Raw genomic sequence first — 16,023 nt, 5'->3', positions numbered from 1 at the left:
TGGAATGGCTGAAGCAGCTGTCATGTTGGCTCAACACAAGTAAAAGTTAGAACAAAATAACAAAACAGTGCAGCTCGATGCAGCAGTGACAGATCAAACTGAGGAGAAACAGAGACAGATGTTCTTTTCCCACAAAAAATAAAGCACTTCTCCTAGAATCAACTGATTCAACTTGAGGAGAGCAGTCAGCTGTTCTGACTCAATGTTCAGTGTTTAATGGTTAACCCTCAAGCTGAGCTGGCACACGCTCACGTGTGTGTGTGTGTGTGTGTGTGTGTGTGTGTGTGTGTGTGTGTGTGTGTGTGTGTCTGACCCTCTGGACAATGGGGTGTTACTGGAGCGTGCAGTCTTACGATGCAACAACATAATGCCTGAGGCACCAATCACACCTGCCAGTCACACACACACAGGCGAACGTGCAGAACAACACACACACACACAAGCAATGTTTTGTCCTTGAAAATATACTTGCGTAGGCTTTAAGCTCAGTTTAGACTTTGATTGTGACCCATAATATGTTTTACACAATGGAGGCAGAAATAATTTTATATGATGCAGGACAAGTGAGTATTTCCAATGACTCGATTTAGAGTGAAAAACACTAAAAACACTGCCATCGTGAGCTGTATAGGTAAAGTGTGCACATGTGCATTTTCTTATGTCATTATTCACGTTCAGATAAACAGCAAGCAATTATTCCAAACCCAACACTAACAGACAATAAAATGCATTGCACGCACATACACATACACACATACACACATACACACATACACACATACACACACACACACACACACACACACACACACACACACACACACACACACACACACGATGCATATTCCAGATAAGTCCTGCATGCATGCAACATAATAAGGTCACGTAAACGCATGACTGATCATACACATTTATCTGCAAAAGCGCACACACTGTGACACACACATCCACTAAAGTGTGTATAGTTCAGGTGCAGTGATAAAGCTAACTGGCTTACTGGGGCAGCACGCATGTTTAGGTATCACAATCAGACCAGATACGCTATGTATAATTCAACACAACAGATTGAGGATGAATTAATGGGTGAGATAGCTTAAGCTCTAAATTTTTTTTTTTTTTCCGCGAAGGTGCCAGTCTCTGTTTTTTAAATAGATCAAAACACATCTGACATTACCAACACCAAATTAGCGTGCAGTTACTGCTGTGGGTTAAAGCATACATTTACACTTGCTTAACCACTGAAAATGTTTTTTTGAGTAAGAAGAAAATCAAACGTATTATTAAATATTGAATGCTTCTTTGATTTTGTATGAGAGCAAACACTGGGGGACAGGTTTACATGGCTAAAAATGAATCAATTAATTCAATTCTCATTGGCCAATGAAGGCAGACCCTTACTGGTTGTTGAGTAGTACCAGGCTATGCTAATGCATCATAAGATGTATATTTAACTATGCTAAAAATGGATAACAACACAAACAATTCCAAACCTTTACATGTTGAAGTACATTTATTTAATCTTATTTACTTTTGTGGAATGGATCCTTATCTGGATCGAGGCTCTTAGGATTGACAGATAGTAAAACCCTCTGAGACAAATTTGTAATTTTAGGGTATATAAATAAAATAAACTTGACTTGAACTTACTTTTTATAGATGCACTTTTATCTGTGGCTTATAACCTTCTGCCAATCACAGGATCAATATCATATCTGAGGGAGTGTCAGCTACAGTAAATTGCTTGAATGTAAGGCAGGTATAGGTGCAGTCTCGAGTGTGTGTGTGTGTGTGTGTGTGTGTGTGTGTGTGTGTGTGTTGTGTGTGTGTGTGTAGGAGGGAAGCTGCAAGCTCTGCCTCTTGTATATCATATCTCCATCAATTATAAACCAAGATCGAAATATTAAAACACAATGAAATATAAATGATCTAACCTAGAAACAAAACGCTGCAGGGGGATTGTTACTTCATGCTTACAATTACAAACAACACACACATATATACACATGCACAAATGTACCCAGAGCACACAAAAATACACACCAACACCTTCACACGAAGCCACATCGGAAACACTGTACATAAAGATGCGCGCTTGCATTCAAACACAACCTACTAATTTGACACACATCATCTCTCTCTCACACATACTGCCTCCCCCACACACACTTACACACACAAAATTACACACATAAGTACACACAGGCAGCGCTAACCCCCATCATCACTGCACATGCACACTTGAAGTTGAAGCCTCCTACATACAGATAACCCAACACTTACATCTTTCTTCTTATACACACAGCTCCTTCACCATAACAGAGGTAGTAGAGCATCAAATGCTCAGATAAATGCTGGAATTTAGGGCCGCCAGAAACGAACTCAAAATTCTTGCCTCCTGAGATCAACAGTCAAAAATCATTTATGTTCAATTTACAATGATACAAAACAACAAATTTCTCATATTTGCAGGTGAGTGTATTTTCAGTTTTGCAACCCTCCTCCATCTCCTCATCATCACAACTGCAAAACTGCAGTTATTGACAGTAAATTGTACAAACACAAGTTCACATTTCAAGTTTGGAAATTATACAAATACGGACATATTATAAACAAACTCATAAAAACAAATGCATAAAGATATGTGCACACATAACATGGTACACATAACAACAAACACATGCAACCACCCACACTCACATACTACCGATTAAATCCTTACCATGGTATAGTCCTTCCATTTAAAGTCCCAAAGAGAAGAGAAGAGAAGAGAAGAGAACAGAAGAGAACAGAACAGAAGAGAAGAGGAAAATGTAATCTCCTCCTGACAGACAGCTAAATTGGGAAAAGCCAAAATCCTGGGCTTCTATGGTCTAGCTTTGTGATGTACTAGTCAGCTAACGTAGTCAGTAATGATGATAAGCTTACAATCCAGCCTCCTCCTCCTCCTCCTTCTTCTTCTACTACTACTACTAAAACTACTGCTTGTACTACACTGACACACAGATACACAGCAGGATGAGTGGGAGTAGAGTAAAGGGAAGAGGGAAAGGAGGGAGAGAGAGAGAGAGAGAGAGGAGCGTTAGCCTATGACCGTGAAAGGGGGGAGGGAGGCAAAAGACAGAAAAGGAGGAAGGAGGTGGGAAGGGTGTGTTTGTGTGTGTGTGTGTGTGGGGGGGGGGGTCTTTGTCTCCCTGGAGAGGGATGGAGGGGGAGAGACAGAGCCAGATGTACAAGAGACAGAAAGCAAAGCAAATGAGGAGGGAAAGACATGATAAGATATGGAAAGAAATGATGCAACAATTGCAAGAAGAGAAGTGAGGAAGACAGAGGAAAAGACGAGTAAAAAGAGAGAAGGCAATGGGCCAATACAGAACAAAGTGAGGAGGAAATAAAAGATGGAGAGGAGAATGACATAACAAGAGGGGGAGAAGAGTATGGGTTATTTAAATTATGTGGGTGTGAGCTGTGTTGCCTTTGGCTATTCTGCCTCTTTCACACAAATGAACCCCTGAGGAGCTACTCAATTAGTCATAATGCAGTGTTCTCAACTCATCACTGTTCCCCAGAAATCATCTATCTTCAGAACAAATCAAAGAAATGATAGGTAATGGGGGGACACGGGGGAAAACAGTCAGTTGTTTCAATGACTTTGTTTTGTGAGGGGTGAACATTTAATACAATTATGATGTATTATAGAGGATAATTTTTCACATTGACTTGATTTAAGACAGAGTTGTTTACTCACCCTATGGGCTCAAGTCATGACAACTGATTACTTAATTATTAAGTGGGACATGATGGTAAAAAAAAAAAACTGACAGCTACTGAATATAAGTTAAAGGAAAATTATGTTTGAAGAGACTAAAGGTTTGCCATGCTAGCTGTTGTGCAAGATTGTAATTAGGCACAGCGGGGTTTGGCACTAAATTCTAAAATGCTTATGTTTAGCATGCTCAACATCTTAGTTAAGCATGTTGGCATGCTAGCATTAGCTAATCAACACTACGCACCAGGTAGAGCAGAAGGTGATGGCAATGTCATTAGTTTTGTTGTTATTTGGTCACAAAACAAAGTATTGGAGAAATTAAAATTTTGACCTGCTGGGGGTGCTAGTCTAGTTGAGGCTGTTCTAAAGTTATGACAATTCCTCATGAGGGCACATGAATTTGTGTACCAAAAATCCTCGCAATCCAGTTGTTGAGCCATTTCACTCAAGCCACAAATATGAATCTCATGGTGGCGCTAGAGGAAAGGTCAAGGGATTGCCAAAGTTGTTATATGTGCCAATCCATTGAAAAGATGCTTATCAAAAACAAAAGGATTCATGGTCTCCAAACCATGAACATGTGAGTAGTATTTCATGGCAATCCATCCAACAGTAGTTGAGACATTTCACTCAAACCAGAAATGATAACCTCATGATAAAAGTCAGGGTAACACCAAAGTCTGCAGGATTCATCCTCTGGGGAACATAAATATCTGTACAAAATATTTTGGCAATCCTTTCGGTAGTTGTTGAGATAAACAACTACTATCTAATAAACATAAACCAAATTACACAGAATCACATGAGACCCGGTCAGCATTTGAGGAAACAAACTTCTATGACTTATGAATCTTAACTATCCAAATGAACTTTAAACTCATGGATTTTAGTTACAACATTCAGTCTGTTACAGTATATTGGTTGGACTGGACACTGTGAATTAACCATCGCTAAGAGAATATCATTCTCTATCTCGTTTTCTTTGGGCGTCTCTCTTACACACACACACACACACACACACACACACACACACACACAACACACACACACACACACACACACACACACACACACACACACACACACACACACACACACACACACACACACACACACAATGGCGCAAATGCTTACACACAAGCAAACAATCAGACAGAAAAGACAAGAGTTGCTCAGGAGTAAAGCAGATTAATGGGCCACTGGATTAGTAGGCCAAGATGTCACACACACACACACACACACATACATACACACAAACATACATGCACACGCACATCACATCACATACTCTGTCTTTCATTTAGAAAGGCGGATCTAAGCTCTGCTGCTCTATCTCTCTCACTCTGTGAATCCCTGCTTGATGAGTTGCACTGTTAACATCGCCCTCTGGTGGTAATGCATTTTGATGTGATGTGTGACTTAGTCTCGGACTAAACCACCCTGCTGCTGTCAGTCTGCAGGGTTTTTTATTATGTATATTTACCACACAGTCTGCCTGTGTTAAAATGATTGTCTACTTCACCTGAGCATCCAAAACATTTCGAAAAATATTTTAAAAATGGCACAATAACCTCCTTTTCAATACATATGTCACACTTTGGGAAACTAAACTAATGTGTAAATAATAGATTTAACAAATCCACCAAATACATTTACAGTTTTGCCAAAACTTTGTATGTAACCTGCTCTTCTTCTCTTTGATGCTCTAATTTAAAAATGCAGCCAAAAAGGAAGAAAAAAACACGAGGATCAGATTTCTGAAATGTCTTTCATCATGTTGTTTTCTGGTGTTTGCAGTAACTGTATCCAATATTTAGTTTGGAAACACATTAAAAAACACATCAAACAGACAAAGAGAGAGAGAGGAAGACAGACCGACAGCCTCCAGACTATTCTTCAATGAACTTTTGTTACAGGAGTGTGCCTGCTGGTGACTAAACACACACAGACACTATACATTGACACACAGACAGACAAACACTATGGCATTATACCCACATCTGACCTCAGCAACACTAGTTTATGCTAACACACCAGTCTGTGAGTATGTGCGCATGATGTCATACCTATGGGTTGTATCCAGGTGTTTCACTGCTGATCTGTGTGTGGGTGTGTGTGTGTGTGTGTGTGTGTGTGTGTGTGTGTGTGTGTGATCCCTGTGATCTATTATGACTGCGTTTTTTTGTCGGTGCATAGTGGTTGTGTGTCTGTGGGTGTACATGACAAGGGATGAGGTCATATGATTGGCCAAGCTGACACCGATGTCTGCCTCGGTCTCTCTCTCTCTCTCTCTCTCTCTCTCTCTCTCTCTTTCTCTCTCTCTCTCTCTCTGTGTAAAGTACCTGTCTTGTGTAACTTATGGAAGAACTTTGTCCACTATTACTCTGGAAATGAGTCACAACCAATGATAGCTAGCTATTTTCTTTTATATTAACAGTCCATGGGTCTAATGACTGAGCTGCAATGTCAGAGGAAAAATGTTTAATTGTGACTGAGCAAATCTTAAGCCCTCACACGATATGTGACATTTTGACTTTGATTTTGAGATTCTCTGCTAAAATCTATTGCAAAACTCAAACTCTCCAAATCTGTGTAAGGGTTCATAGGGGATCACTTAACATAACAAAAATCTTCAAGTTTAAATAATAGTGATGCTTGCCTGCCGTCTCTGTTTTGATTGTCAGGCTCTGTCAGCTTTAGGGATGCTGTTGTGTAACTGCCCATATGACCTTCCCAGTGGAAGCAAAAGAAGATGAATTATTTTAATACAAAAGCAAATGTCCTGTATTGTTGTTTAAAGTTATAAAGCTTTGGGAACCGGTCCTTGTACATTATGGAGAGTATGTGTGGATACATTTATGTGCTGTCACACATCATATCAGACACCACTGATTGGATTTTGATCAGTGTTTAAGAATAAAGGTTGATTGGATCCATTAGTATCAGTTTGCCAGATGTACATATGGTTTCATGTAAAACAAATTTATGGCACAAGAACTCAGAACTTAGAGAGTTTAAAAATTGGCAGGGGCAAAATCAAGCTAATCATTGTAATGTTTTTGAATAACAGTACAAATTTTCAAAATGAGAGTTCTGTTCAAACTGGCAGCTAATGTCTGACATTCAATCTTGAAACTGAGATCTACATCTCATCTCATCTCATCTCATTATTTATCACATTTCAGCTCATTTGTATAATCCGTACACCAACCAAGCATATAAAAAGGACGAATTGCCAGTGAACCAGCAAAGACTCCAAAAGTAGTCTGGGATATAATTTACCGGGGGTTAAAAGTATGTTTTTTTTCTGTTTCCAGTCTTTATGCTAAGCTAGGCTAATCAGCTTCTTGTGATAGTTTCATGTTGACCATACAGATATACAGTGGAACCATTCTTCTTATCTAACTCTCCACAAGGAAGGAATTAAGTATATTTCCCAAGATGTTGAACTATTCCTTTAACTCCAGTAACACCAATTACTCCAATCCATAGAGCTTTATTGGTTGAACAAAGTGCATTTGGTGTCTGAGACATATCCTGAGATATCATAACTAGTGGACAGCTGAACAAATAGACACACACAATAGGGGGCAAAAGTAACCTACCAACAAAGGTTTTTGCTGTACAACAGCCACTGTGAAAATTACACATCCTGTCAATGAAGCTAAAAGAAGATAGCTTGATATTCATGTAATGACACATTTTCACAGGTACAAAGATAATGTTTTCATCAGTTGATAAATCTAGAGCTATAGTACATCTCAGGACCATTTCTCACTTCAATCTCTCCATCTTCATCCCTCATCTCTCTATTTCTGTTTTTTCTTTTCTCCATCCCGCGTTCTCCTCCTCCCACCTCTTTTCTCTCTGTGTCTATATGACACAGTCGAACAATTACTTCTTTCTCTCTCTCCCTCTCTGACTCACTGCAATGTAATTACACTGACTGTCCGCTCAAACTCCAGACACACACACACACACACACACACACACACACACACACACACACACACACACACACACACACAAACACACACACACACACAGAGGGTGAGGGGTAACTTATTTACAATATCTGTGGTTGCAATTGTTTTCTTGCAGTTCAGCCACTGCTTTGCTCAGAGTTAAATGAAGGGACAAGAGAACACTCATTAGTTTGTAGAGTCATTTTGGTTGAGCCAAGAAGTCAGTCTTAAGCATGCATGCGCACGAGTGCACACACACACACACACACACACACACACACACACACACACACACACACACACTTATACACCAGAGGGAATCACTGTGTTCCAGTTCCATTCATCACCAGCTGACATGCTGCACCAGTGACCTGCATGACTGAAGGTAGTTTGCACTAAATGCATGCATGCATGTGTGTGTGTGTGTGTGTGTGTGTAAGTGCGTGTCCTTGTGTGTACATGCCCCAAGGAGTGACATGTCATTAACTATGATGTCATTTCCTGCCATTGTAGCAAATTTCAGTACACACAGAAAGCACACTACACTGCACACTGGTCCATCTACACATACACATGCTGAAACAACTGTAGTAAGCCAAGCTCAGGAAACCTGCGATGGTACTGACTTCCATTGTGCAGACATTATATAACTTTGACCGCAGGGGAAATGCAATACTGTAAAGTACATTGCCACCTGCTTGAACAGAGTGGTATACAGATTGCAATAAATTAAACTACAACACTCATACACACTATCACTGTATTGGGGATTCAAACAATACATAAGTTCTATAGTTTCAGGTCATAAAAAAGAAACAGGATGCACCAATCTGGTTTATGGGTCCAATACAAATTCCAGTACAGTGCATTATTCTGCAGAAATGTCATCTCCAAAACGCCTGGCCCATGTATGTACAACAATTTAGTGAATTCCTTTCAGAATGCTGTGGAAAATCCCACAGTGGGGAGTTTGATAGCTGATATACTCTTATGTCACTATTTTCTAAATACTACCAGTATCAGTATTACACTACAGACCACTAAAACACCCAGTAAAAAAACATGGATCGGCCACACACTCCTGTTGAGGCAACAAATATATATACAAACATACACTCAGGCTACTGCAGATGGCAGGTGTCCACCATCCAGGCATTACTGTCTTAGTAAAATTCCACCTCAATTAACAAATACACAAATGCAACCACAAGAACACGCACACAATGAAGCCGCTAACCCAACTTTTAAGGAGTACAAAGATATTTTCAACAGACAAAATCAAGACGATGTTTATTCAAGTTATCTTGGGTAAACAGTCATTATCACAGTACAGCAACACACAAACAAGCATGTACAAACTTGTGTGCGCACACACACACGCACACACACACACACACACACACACACACACACACACACTTAGAGAGGCCTGAGTAGTGCTGCTGCTGCTGCTGAGAGGAAGAAGGCGTTTTCCTTTCAGCTCCTGGGGGACGCAGCATGTTTTAGGATGTACAGTAAGTGCTCTGTGACTGTGTGTGCGTATGTCTGTCTTTCTGTATGTGTGTGTGTGTGTTTGTGTGTGTCTGCATGGAAGGGTGTGGGGGCTACTTCCTGAACCAATCCAGAAGCAAAGGGAATGGACCTTCGTTCAGCCTCCAGTCTGTACACACGCACGTGCAAGCACACACACACAAACACACACTCTTTTTCCTCCACAGCTGAAACCACATGCAGGAGGATGCGCGGGAATAAGCTCCACAGAAGAAAGAAGCTAAATTTATAGAGTCAGGACACATATGATCATATATACGCCAGTACTTGCATGACCACACACACACACACACACACACACGCACACACGCGCACACCCGCACACACATGCACACACATGCACACACACGCACACACACGCACACACACTGTTAGTCATATTCTGAGTGAAGTTGTTGGTGCAGAACAAAGAACCCCAGTTGCCCGGTTCGACTGTTCATTCATGTTATTTTCCTTCCTGAGGTGAGTTTGCAAATAGCATTCATACATTCGTGCAGGACGTGAGAAAACAGCTTAGACCTCCTCACAGCTGCATGTATTTACACAGTAGGTACGATGTGGCCAATCACTGGGGAAAAAACTGCCACTGTGTTTGCTAGGAAAACAGCAAGCAACTTATTTCAAAAATGCTCATACTGGAAAGAAACTGGTACAAAGTTGTTCTTTTCCCCCCAGACAAATTACTTCATTTGGTATCATGAATTCCTCATGACACAAACATATTAAGGACACACATACTCTTATTCAGGACCTCTACATACCTCAACACACACAGTATGTGTCTGCATCGTTTGCTATCACTAGTTAGAGTCATTATGAGTCACACCGCGTACTGCAATCTACTGACACTAGACTGCTGGCTTTGTTACCCTCTTGTCTCTCTCTACAGTTTCTCTCCGTCTCTGTCTGCCTGTCTATCTAGAATAGATGTGAAAAACTTGAGAATAGTACATGGCACATAACTGCACAGAATAGAAATATAAAGAAATATCATAAATAGACCAAAACAGAGGACAACCTTGCAACAATGAAAAAGAGGAAGTAGAATACAAACAGTGGCGCTCTATGCCATGTAGTGGACTGCTTCTGCAAGATCTCTGAGTGTAGTCAAGTGTTTCTATAAATACAGGCCTCCTGCACTGCTCTGCAATTTACACACACACGCGCACACACACACCACGCCTGTATTAGCCTGCTGTAGACCAGCCACAGTAAGAGTCGAGTCAGAAAGGTGTAGCTATTTACTCTCTGCAGAGTGTATTCGTTTCCTCCTACCACCTTACTATCAACTACCACTAAAGCCTACTAAATTAACATTTCTACAGTAATAAAAGAAACACTAAAAACTAAAGCAGAGGATCAATATAAAGGAATTTCTCAGAGCCATGTGATCAGAAATTGAAGCAAAACAACATAGTTTTCCACTTGTTATTCACACACACACACACACTTAATATGTTTCTACTTGAGATAATGGATTACACTGCATTCATTTATGATGCCAAATTATTAGTAGTAGGCTTTACATCACTAAATGGTTGAAATACACATGATGGGATGAGGTGCAATGTAATCAAATCAGACCATCTTCGTCTTCACACTTGAAGGTTGTTTTATCATTTGTATAAATTGCCAGAATATCCACAGAAAGTGATCTCTGCCCACACAGTCAAAGACCACTCCTCGCACTTGGTCACGCTAAGTGAGCTGAATCAATGCAGCCGCAGTGGAACAAAATAGAAGCATGTCGAGTGGGTAAGCTAATTAGCAGTGGGATGGCTTGTTTGATGGTTTGCTAATTCAGAAACAGTGTTTATTACATTTAAATTAATAGGTGAAAAAATTCAGCTTTACAGCTGAGAGCGTTTGAAGGTATGTGTTTCAAATGAGCAAGCTATAGAGCAAACATTACAATTCTGGCTTGTTGTAGGGAGGGAAGAAGTGTCTGCAGGACATCATCCTGGCAAAGACTTTCTTCTCACCAGAATAGCTATTATTCAGACAACCATAGTTTTATTGTTACACCACCACTTTGGTGGTTACTGAAAAAGAACCAAAAAGAAGTGTGACGACATACTTCTTTTTTTTATAACGTCTATTTATTCTTACATGCGATTTTACAAGATGGGCAATATTTACACATCTAATGTACTATGCATGTATTATGTATCAGAGAATTCTTAGTCTATTCTATTTTTTGTCAGTACTTACTGGTTTGTCAGTCTGTGTTGTTTTAAGGGGTTCATAAATAAAGTATCTTACATTATCTTGTGTTAAATTAAAACCAACCCTAACCCTAAATTTAGGATACCCCAATCAAGACACACAGGTGTAGCTAAAATTCAAACAATGGCCTTAAAGAAACATTGCATTTAAAAATCATATCACATCAGCATACTGCTTTAGGTTTAGCTTGTTCACAGAACTGTAAATAAATGTGCATAACGGCACTCCTATTAGTATACTCTAGGTCTGAAGCCTCAGTGCCCTCAGGATACTGCAATTCATTAGCATTTTCTTGCATCTGGAATATGAAGTAGAGGCAAAGCAGGCTCAGCACCACAGCCCCTTACACAGTTGGGCAAATGCAGAACACAGAGCACCCTGTGTCTGGGAGGGCTCAGTGACAACCACATTGAACCTCTGAGTGTCTACTTATCTTGATATGTGCTTTTTGTTTACAATAAGAGATTCAGGCAAAACGTTTGTGTTGTCTGAGCAACAGTCCAACCCAAAAATATTCAATTATTAATCAAATACTAAAGCAAAAGCAAATACGTGGTACTTTTGCTTGAATAAACAACTAAAATAAATACCGTAATAGTTGATCAATGATAGTTGCTTAAAGTTGATAAGTTGCTGATTGGCTAATCAATTATTACATTAATTGTTCATTCAGGTCTAATTTGCAAGATAAAATGTGTGGATGTTCACTTCTGCAGGACTAATACGCACCTGATGATCTTTACAAACCTATTATAGAGATTAGAAACATCACATTATAAACCAAACTAATTAACACAGTCATGAAGTACATAATGCTACGTAACGGGGTCAATTACTTTGGTTTAGCCATCACATCCAAATGAAATGAGAATATAAAACATAACTGGCCCATTAAGACAGAAAGTAAGAGTTCAGTAAGTTCAGGTGGTCACAGAGTCTTCAGTGCGTGAGACATGGAACTAACAAACACTTCAGGTAAAGATTTTGGAGCAAAATGTAGGTTAATCCGGTGGATTCATCTACCGTAGGTTAGAGTTAACGTTAGTCCACTTTCACTCCATGTGACTGTGGCGACGAGTTTGGTGGCAGTAGGACTCTCCTCTTTTCAACTATTCCAAGTTACCCAAAGGAAAACTACGACCTAGTTACGGTGCTGTAAAGCTAAGCTAACTTATCAGTTATTTCCCGGCTGAAGTGAAGTGACTAAATAACAAATTAGTTCAAATATTTGAGAGAGGAAACAGCTAACGCCAGCCAGGACGAACGTTAAACCGAACGCATCCCATAATTTCTTTTAGCTCTTGAAATAATCCCCAAAACACAAACATCACTCACGTTGACTTGTTCCAGGGGACGTCCGAGAGGTTTGTGCTGACTTTACCGGCAGGAGAAGCTGTTAACAGTCGGTAAATAATCCGTTATTTCAGCCGTAGAGCTGGCAGTAGTTACAGATAGTGTTTTTTCACTCCCGTCTATCTCCCCCCGTCTCCCTCTCTCCCTCTCGTCGCCTGTTCCTGCTTCCCCTCCACATCCAGCATTCCAATATGGCTGCTGCAGGGAGCGACACACACACACACAGAGGGAGGGAGGGAGGGAGGGAGGGAGAGAGAGAGAGAGAGAGAGAGAGAGAGAGAGAGGGAGAGAGAGGGAGAGAGGGGGCGGGGGAGAAAGGGGGAGACGGTCAAACTACTCCCTGTGAGGAAATCCTTGCTGCAGGCAACCCATGAATGAATGGATGTGTAGATACTTTATATGTGATTCTTATGTTATTATACAATAGTAAAAAAAAAGAATCTCTTCATAGCATTCTGTCTTAAGTAAACAAACACCTAGAAGAAATACACATAACATAAGTACTGCAATTGAAAGTCGTGCGTTCAACATTTTACTTTACACATTTTATTATTATTATTATTATTATTATTATTATTATTATCGTTATTATTATAATTGTGGGACAATTATTTGGAAGCAATTTGATGAAACAAAATTTACCTGGGAATATAAACGCGATATAAACTAAAGTAACTAAGGTGAAACTTTTCTAGCACAAGACTGGATCATTACAAAGAAGCCATTTTGGCTGATAATGTACTTTAAATTCCTTAAGTTTTGTAATCAACGCCAAAATTGATATGGAGTAAACCAGGGGCTTCGGAGGCCCCCTGGTATTTGACTGTATGTTGGCCGGTTGCATGACTAACAACATAACGATTTTCATGTGAAATCCCAATCAATTATAAATATCCCTCAACATACCCTCACCTGTAGTCTGCAGTTAGATACTCTCATTTATTAATGCTCCTGCCAAGTACTTTCTTGCAAAGGAATACAGTTTACATCGCCTGGTATGTGTTTCTCCCTTCTGTACACAAGTTCAAAGACGACATCTGGTGGTCACTATATGAAATCGCAGTATATTTAGGTTGCCTAAGGGTATGGATTTTCATTTATCTGTGCCTGGCAGCCTTACATTGTTTTTTTCTGCGAACGTTCGCTAAAGGTTTTAAAAACTCAGCCGACAGCAAATTTTTCCGACCTTTAGTGAACTTTTCCTAAGGGTTATGTGTTTGCTGAGTATTTACTATTCTCATCTCCCGTTTACAACAAGCTGCCGCGACTCGGGTTCGAACCGATGTTGCTGCAGCCAAAACGGGGAGTTGAAACCACTATACGATCTCGGCTCACTAACCATTCCCGTTCAACCGTGGCATGCAATATTGCATCAGATCCAACAGACTCTGTGGTGAATAAAGTGTTGAGCAATTAACTTAAGTTATGTAAGCCAGTATGATCTAGGTCTTAACTTTAAAGCTCTAACTCCCAACACTGTTGACCGTGAATGCAACTACTCCAATGCTCAACTTTTCAGTTGCTGAGCTGACTCTCTTTTAAAACAGAGTGCCGTGACCCGGATTCGAACCGGGGTTGCTGCGGCCACAACGCAGAGTACTAACCACTATACGATCACGGCTGGCCGATGACCCGTTAGATGCTTACACTATTATCATAATAGAATATGTGATAAAAGCTAGAAAGGAATCCTACTGGTTGTGACCTCCGCACAGCATGAGTTTGGGCAGGACACAGCATCAGAAACCTGCTAGTGTAGTGCACGAAAATTCAGCTGAAGCACAAACTATATCCTCCAGAGAGGCCATATGAATCAACATCTCTCCAAACCCTAAATATTTATTCATGGGGGTAGGATTTGGGGTGAGACTGCAATTTCGGTTAAATTCACCTAACAGTCTGATCACTGAGTGTAAGACAACTGTATTTGCATGTATAGGATTCACAGTTTCAAATTCCGAATGACAATGATGAGTGAGAATACGGAGGCTACTGAAGAAAAACTGCCGTGACCCGGATTCGAACCGGGGTTGCTGCGGCCACAACGCAGAGTACTAACCACTATACGATCACGGCTGGCCGGTGACCTACTGCGGATGCGTTGACACAAATTCAGCAAATCAGACTCTTATCTCCAAAACTTTGACTTAGGTAATATGAATATAGGTAATAATAGTTTTGGAATGCATTACAGAATTGAACCATTTTGTTTGTGACCTGTGCATAACGTTGGAGAGGTCGTAGAGGAAGTCGAACTCTTTGATAACAGTACCAGTGATGTAGGGAGAGAACAAACCCGTTACACTGCCAGCATGTTTCCTTTAGATAACACGTCCTTGATTATCTGTGGTTGAAGCAAGGTCAATCAAGGTCAAGCTGGTGGTGACTATCATCAAATTGCTCTCTTTCTCTCTGTTTATCTGTCTCTTTTAAAACAGAGTGCCGTGACCCGGATTCGAACCGGGGTTGCTGCGGCCACAACGCAGAGTACTGACCACTATACGATCACGGCCGGCCACCTGCTGTGTTCCCCGTTATGCAGAACAACAGCTATAACGAACAACTTACCCCCTGGTTTTTACTGAGCAGCTATCTATTAAATAATCCCTGGAGTGCACCTACAATTATCAATTTATTATATATAGTTATTATGTGATTACAATAGTAAGCCTATGTAATGCCAGGCTAATAGTTACATTGTTCTTAATTGAACACACACAGATAACTTCTGCTTTATTTCTCCTTTCCAATATACACTCTTAAAGGACACAGTAGTAAGTAAAAGTGTGAACCTAAGTAAACTGCAACCGTTACCAGTGTGAAAAAAGCAAAATGCCGTGACCCGGATTCGAACCGGGGTTGCTGCGGCCACAACGCAGAGTACTAACCACTATACGATCACGGCTGGCCGACACAGCACACTAACAAACATAAAGAAGGCTTAAGGACTCTATATCAATAGCCACAGCCACATGTCTACATTTTATCCTGAGAAATGTCTTTTTTCTCCCAGGCTTTCTCCAGGTAACTATTTCATATGTGATTAGCCAACTAAGTACATCCATATTTACAAAGTCAAGACAAAATGGAAATCATGTTTTTATTTTTGTCTTTCCACATAGCAGTGATCTACAATAAAAGTACGGTAGATGGCGCTATTAG

The 16,023-nt window shown here is 40.3% G+C and overlaps 1 protein-coding gene and 4 non-coding genes across 6 annotated transcripts in view; all 5 read right to left on the bottom strand.

The window, feature by feature from the left end:
* Positions 1-13,049, bottom strand: part of ptk2aa (protein tyrosine kinase 2aa) — a 63,594-nt gene extending 50,545 nt beyond the window's left edge. Inside the window, exon 1 of one of the 2 annotated variants that reach the window (XM_056399715.1) lies at positions 12,844-13,049. Coding sequence is in view for 1 of the 2 variants with exons in the window: in XM_056399706.1 (XP_056255681.1) it covers positions 2,720-2,738 (19 nt within the window). In the remaining variant the exon portion in view is untranslated. Of the gene's footprint in view, positions 1-2,719; positions 2,959-12,843 lie in introns of those variants that run through there. The other variant, XM_056399706.1, reaches the window with a different exon arrangement.
* Positions 13,050-14,410: 1,361 nt separating this feature from the next.
* On the bottom strand, positions 14,411-14,482 carry trnah-gug (transfer RNA histidin (anticodon GUG)). Its single transcript has one exon. It is a non-coding gene; the product is annotated as a tRNA-His (tRNA).
* Positions 14,483-14,865: 383 nt separating this feature from the next.
* Positions 14,866-14,937, bottom strand: trnah-gug (transfer RNA histidin (anticodon GUG)). The gene has a single exon. It is a non-coding gene; the product is annotated as a tRNA-His (tRNA).
* Positions 14,938-15,301: 364 nt separating this feature from the next.
* trnah-gug (transfer RNA histidin (anticodon GUG)) lies at positions 15,302-15,373 on the bottom strand. The gene has a single exon. It is a non-coding gene; the product is annotated as a tRNA-His (tRNA).
* Positions 15,374-15,694: 321 nt separating this feature from the next.
* Positions 15,695-15,766, bottom strand: trnah-gug (transfer RNA histidin (anticodon GUG)). The gene has a single exon. It is a non-coding gene; the product is annotated as a tRNA-His (tRNA).
* Positions 15,767-16,023: the final 257 nt, after the last annotated feature.

The sequence above is a fragment of the Seriola aureovittata genome, chromosome 16 (genome assembly GCF_021018895.1).
Source record: "Seriola aureovittata isolate HTS-2021-v1 ecotype China chromosome 16, ASM2101889v1, whole genome shotgun sequence".
In the NCBI taxonomy this organism is placed as follows: Eukaryota; Metazoa; Chordata; class Actinopteri; order Carangiformes; family Carangidae; genus Seriola; species Seriola aureovittata.
The sequence above is the reverse complement of the archived record's forward strand: the minus strand, read 5'-3'. Positions and strand labels throughout refer to the sequence as shown.